This window comes from Myotis nattereri (genome assembly GCF_964212035.1).
Source record: "Myotis nattereri genome assembly, chromosome: 6".
In the NCBI taxonomy this organism is placed as follows: Eukaryota; Metazoa; Chordata; class Mammalia; order Chiroptera; family Vespertilionidae; genus Myotis; species Myotis nattereri.
In genome coordinates this window covers 20,769,729-20,775,631 of record NC_138081.1, presented here as the reverse complement: position 1 = coordinate 20,775,631, position 5,903 = coordinate 20,769,729, and the positions used below count along the sequence as shown (strand labels likewise).

The 5,903-nt window shown below is 41.1% G+C and overlaps 1 protein-coding gene across 1 annotated transcript; it reads left to right on the top strand.

The window, feature by feature from the left end:
- Positions 1 to 2,078: 2,078 nt before the first annotated feature.
- PGK2 (phosphoglycerate kinase 2) lies at positions 2,079 to 3,332 on the top strand (the record flags this gene model as incomplete). The annotated part of the gene is made up of 1 exon (XM_081094443.1): positions 2,079 to 3,332. One exon carries the CDS (start codon positions 2,079 to 2,081, stop codon positions 3,330 to 3,332), a length of 1,254 nt encoding a protein of 417 aa, XP_080950569.1.
- Between the last annotated feature and the right edge of the window lie 2,571 nt (positions 3,333 to 5,903).

Genomic DNA, 5,903 nt, shown 5'->3' with positions numbered 1-5,903 from the left:
CCTTCCCATTCCTCCATTTCCTGCCTTAAAAATACATATCAGGAAAAAGTGACTATAAAAGAAGGCATCTTTGGATGCTGAAGAAAGATGATTTGGAGGTGTTTCTATAAGCCTGGGGGATTAAACTTTCCCTTATAGGCATGGCAAGACATAGCATTAGCAACATAACAAACCTCATTTGTTAGGTCAGAAAATTGCAAAAAGTACTCTAAAAAGTGTAGGGAAAATATGGAATCATTTATTTCAAGTTTGATAAGCACTCAACCCATCAAAATTCACAAGATATTGTGAACTGCTTCCAACTGCTACCTTATTAACCCATCCTGATCACATTCAATAGCCTGATCTCTGTAAGACACAAGGGAGAGAAAAAGATCAGCAAAAATCCTGTACAGCAACCCAACCGCTCTCCCAAGACTTTGGACTTCCACTAAAGGCCCCTCCTTTCTTCTGCCCAGAAAATGGAAGAACTAAATCATATTAGGGTCATATCAACATCCCGCAGGCTTTTGTAGCTACTAAAAGGGACTCTGCTTCCCTGTCTCACTCTTGCCATCTCTAGGGCGAGATGAGGAACCGAGAATTAGCATCTATTGCTTAGGTCTCCACCTTATTAAAAAATGAGTGATGTCTTCCCAACTTTTTTAGGATATAAATACTCTTAAAGGATATTTGTATTAAGCTACCTTATCAGAATTAAATATCCTTGTCTTCCATAATTAATTTGTGTAATAACTCTTCTCAATTTCCCTAGTTAATGCTGGAAGCACAAAGGCATGCATTCTCACTCTTGGCTTTTCCTTCCCCTAGACCTAATGTCGACTACAATCCTCTCCCCTTCCATGCCTGTTCCCTTGCTCTATGGGAGTGTTATCCTTAACATGTAACTGATGAAACCACATGGCATATTTTCCAAAGGGGCTTCACCATTCTACGTTCCTACCAACCATATATGAGGGCCCCAATTTTTCCACATCCTTGTCAACACTCATTATTGTCTTTTTTATTATTATAGCCATCCTAGTGGGTGACGTCTCAAATAACGTTCGTTAAGGCCTTTATGCTACACATTGAGTTCATTCAACTTAAGGAAACTGACATATTAACTAATTCCAAAGCCAGTTTTCATTCCTAAATCAATCAGCCAGTTATACTTTCTCCAACAATAAAATCTCTCACTCATTTTCAATTCAAAGCGACATCTTCATCCTCATGAAAACCGTTCCACCCTTCAGCTCAACTTGTGAGTTACACAGGGAGTAAAACAAAGGGGGGAGAAGAAAGAAGAAAGTAGAAAGTAAGGCCCTCCTCCTAACTTTGCAGCCTGAAAACATGTCCCATCATCTTGGGTGTTTCACTGATTCTCTGTTATGATATTATGGGATTTTCCTGAAGAAGCCACCAACAGCCTCTCACAGAAGTCTGAGAATGTAGAAAACAAGGAAGTGAAAATATATTATTTTTCCACCCTCCTACACCATACATAAAGCTAAGGGCCAACACAAGCTATGCTGTCAACAGAAATATTTCTCAAGACAGAGAAAAAACAGAAGCATACTATATTGCCTTGAGTAAACACGGTTTCACACACCCATTATTTCAAAATTTTCCTTTCATTTGGGTCCTGTATATGTTTTTACACTCAATATAATTAGGACTTAACATTGGCGAGGGTTATGCTTTTCTTTTTCTTCTTTTTTATTTTAATAAGTGAAATTATCAAAAAGAATATGGAAAAAAAGAAAATCAGCGAGAATCTTGGACTTCAAAACCTTTTTTATCCCAAGATTTCTCCGCCTTCTCAACTGTCACCCAAGCCAGGTCCCGTCTCGCCCTCAGCGAGGACTATTTGGCTGTTTGAATCGGTGCTAAGCAACAGTGCTCTAAATCCAGATTGACAGGACCATTGACCAATCACAGAACGAGGTTTCCTTTCCGCGGTCTAATCATGGCCGTTGCCTGGGAGACATAGTACTGAGCCCATAGGGGCGGGTCAAGCAGAGGGGCGTTAGAAACACCACCGACCCAGCCTCCGGCAGCATAAAGGGGTTCTTCAGCATTGTAGTTGTATTGTCAAGATGTCTCTTTCTAAGAAGTTAACTTTGGACAAACTGGATGTGAAAGGCAAACGAGTCGTTATGAGAGTAGACTTCAATGTTCCCATGAAGAACAACCAGATTACCAACAACCAGAGAATCAAGGCTTCAATCCCAAGCATCAAGTTCTGCCTGGATAACGGCGCCAAGTCAGTAGTTCTTATGAGTCACCTAGGTCGACCCGATGGCGTGCCCATGCCTGATAAATACTCCCTGGAGCCTGTTGCTGCTGAGCTGAAATCCTTGCTGGGTAAGGATGTGCTGTTCCTGAAGGACTGTGTGGGCCCAGAAGTGGAGAAAGCCTGTGCAAACCCAGCCACTGGTTCAGTCATCTTGCTGGAGAATTTACGCTTCCATGTGGAGGAAGAAGGGAAGGGCCAAGATCCTGCAGGAAATAAGCTTAAAGCTGAGCCACAGAAAATAGAAGCTTTCCGTCAATCACTCTCAAAGCTAGGGGATGTTTATGTCAATGATGCCTTTGGCACTGCTCACCGGGCCCACAGTTCCATGGTGGGGGTGAATCTGCCCCAGAAGGCGTCTGGATTCCTGATGAAGAAGGAACTGGAATACTTTGCCAAAGCCTTGGAAAACCCAGAGAGACCCTTTCTGGCTATACTTGGTGGAGCCAAAGTAGCAGACAAGATCCAACTTATCAAAAATATGCTCGACAAGGTCTGTCATATGATTATTGGTGGTGGAATGGCTTATACTTTCCTTAAGGTACTCAACAACATGGAGATTGGTACTTCCTTGTTTGATGAAGAGGGAGCCAAGATTGTCCAAGATATCATGGACAAAGCCCAGAAGAATGGTGTGACCATCACCTTTCCCGTTGACTTTGTTACTGCTGACAAGTTTGAAGAGAATGCTCAGGTTGGTAAAGCCACTGTAGCATCAGGCATCCCTGCTGGTTGGATGGGTTTGGACTGTGGCCCTGAGACCAACAAGAAGTTTGCTCAAGTTGTGGGCCAAGCCAAGCTAATTGTGTGGAATGGGCCCTTAGGGGTATTTGAATGGGATGCCTTTGCTAAGGGAACCAAAGCCCTCATGGATGAAGTTGTGAAAGCCACTTCCAGGGGCTGCATCACCATTATAGGAGGTGGAGACACCGCCACTTGCTGCGCCAAATGGAACACCGAAGATAAAGTCAGCCACCTGAGCACTGGAGGAGGAGCCAGTCTAGAGCTTCTGGAAGGTAAAGTCCTTCCTGGAGTGGATGCCCTCAGCAACCTGTAGCTGACAAAGTATTCTTTCCTACTGTTTCCTGCCCCACAGCCTTTGACAAAGTAGTGCTCTTACATCTCAACTTGACTTTTGTTAAAATCTACCCCTGTATCAAGAGCCAGGCAAATAACCAAACGATGAGTTATCAGGAACTCTTAACATCAGCACAGAAATGCAGTCCAACTTTAGTTCTGTCATGCATTTACCTACCCTCTTAAAGATCTCATTTGAACTTGACCATTGTGATTCATAGGAAGTGGGTTACCTATTAAAGCAAGTTAAATAAGCTGAATCTCTCCTCACTTTTATTTCAGCCTAGCTCTGTCATTTTTCACTATTAGAAACATGGGCACAAGATAAAATCTTAATTGCTGAGGAAGGGTGGGGGCAGAAGCTGACAGACTATTAAACAATAAAAGTGCCCAAATAAACTGAGAAAGAAAATTACATTTAAGAACTCACGAGTGTGTTCTTAGGATCTCCTAAGGGGAAATGTCTTACTAAATAAGGAAAATAATAAATAAAGCATTCATATTAAACCCATGAAGTTAAAAAGAAGACATTAAGCCTAAAGAAGGTATGTCTGTGCATATGGATGCACAGGCATGTACACACATATTTATTAGAATGAAAGTTATAAATCATATCCTGGTTTCAAATAGAGAAGCGATTGTTTTCTTTTTAGAGCAGATGTTGTTTAATAAATAGAACTGCTAAATCTAAACACTGGGATTTTTGAAATGCATAAGAAATATATAAAAAGATAGTTTAGCCATGGGGAAAATAGAGGTATAAAACCTCTTCCATAGTAGAAAATATAATAAGAAAATACTAAAGAAATGTAGAAGAAATGAAAGTACCTACTGGAGGATGTTTTGCCTAATTATGTAGACAGAGCTGTTTGGGGACAATGTTGCTATCAAATTAAGAGTAAAAATGCAGAGTAAATGATCCTACCTGCCAAGGCCTATGTCCCATTGCCCCAAATCAATTCTATATATTAAGTATCCTGAATAATTGAACTTAAATATAATCTTAGCATACCGAAAACATACCTTATTTCTAAGGACAATATTAATAATGTCATCATAACCCCATGGAAGATGTAGGAGTTAAGGTATAGACTTAAAACAATTAAAAAGAAAACCAAAATTATAGGAGTTGAAACAAGATTACAGCATATTACTTGGTTGGGTATAAGTCCAGTCCACCCAGATAGGCTCCTCATCATGAGGTCATCTAGAGAACCCCATGGTCAAACTAGTGAAACAAATCCATTGCTCTTAATAAGTGAGCGTTATCTCTGGGTCTGAGCTTTTACTACTTGACTAGAGGCCCAATGCATAAAATTTGTGCATTTGGGGTGGGGGTGGGGGTGTCATCCTTCAACCCGGCCTGCACCCTCTCACAGTCCAGGACCCCTCGCTCCTTACTGCCTGCCTGCAGCGGAGGTGGGAGAGGTTTCTGCCTCTGCAGCAGTGCTAAGGAGCAGCGAGCCTGGCTTCTGGCTGAGCGGTGCTCCCCCTGTGGGAGTGCACTGACCACCAGGGGGCAGCTCCTGCATTGAGCATCTGCCCCCTGGTGGTCAATGCTTTTCATAGGGACCAGTTGTTCTGCCAGTTGTCCCACCGTTTGGTGGATTTGCATATTATTAGGGTTTTATTATATAGGATAGCCAGCCCAAAGGTGGAGTTAAAAAAAAGCAATGCATTTTTTTAAATTAAATCTTTATTGTTGAAAGTATTACATATGTCCTTCTTTTCCCTCAATTAACTCCTTCTAGCCTACCCCATCCCCTGTCCCTGGCCCCAGGCCTTCATCACCCTATTGTCTGTGTCCCTGGGTTATGCATATATGCATATAAGTACTTTGGTTGATCTTTTCCCACACACTCACCCTCCCCTGCCTTCCCTCTAAGGTTCCATAGTCTGTTCCATGCTTCTGTGTCTTTGGATCTATTTTGTTCATCAGTTTATTTTGTTCATTAGATTCCACATATGAGTGAGATCATGTGTGTATCACCTTCATTGATTTGTGAATATTGTACCAGCTTTGAATCCCTGGAATAAATCCCACATGGTCATGGCATATGATCTTTTTAATATATTGCTGGATCTGATTTGCTAATATTTTGTTGAGGATTTCAGCATCTATATTCATCAGGGATACTAGCCTGTAGTTCTCTTTCTTTGTAGTATCTTTATCTAGTTTTGGAATTAGGATAATGCTAGCCTCATAAAAATGCTGGCCTCATAAAAAGAGCTTTGAATTAGGATAATGCTGGCCTCCTAATCCTCTTGAATTTTTTTGAATAATTTGAGGAGGTTAGGTGTTAATTGTCCTTTGAAGGTTTGGTAAAACTCCCGGTTTGGTAAAACTCCCCTGTAAAACCATCAGGACACGGGCTTTGGTTTGCTGGGAGTTTTTTTATTACTGCTTGTATTTCATCAGTTGTTATTGACTTATTCAGGTTTTTTGATTCTTCCAGATTCAGTTTTGGAAGATTGTATTTTTTTTAGAAATTTGTCCATTTCATCCACATTGTCCAGCTTATTGGCATACAGTTGTTCATAGTATTTTCTT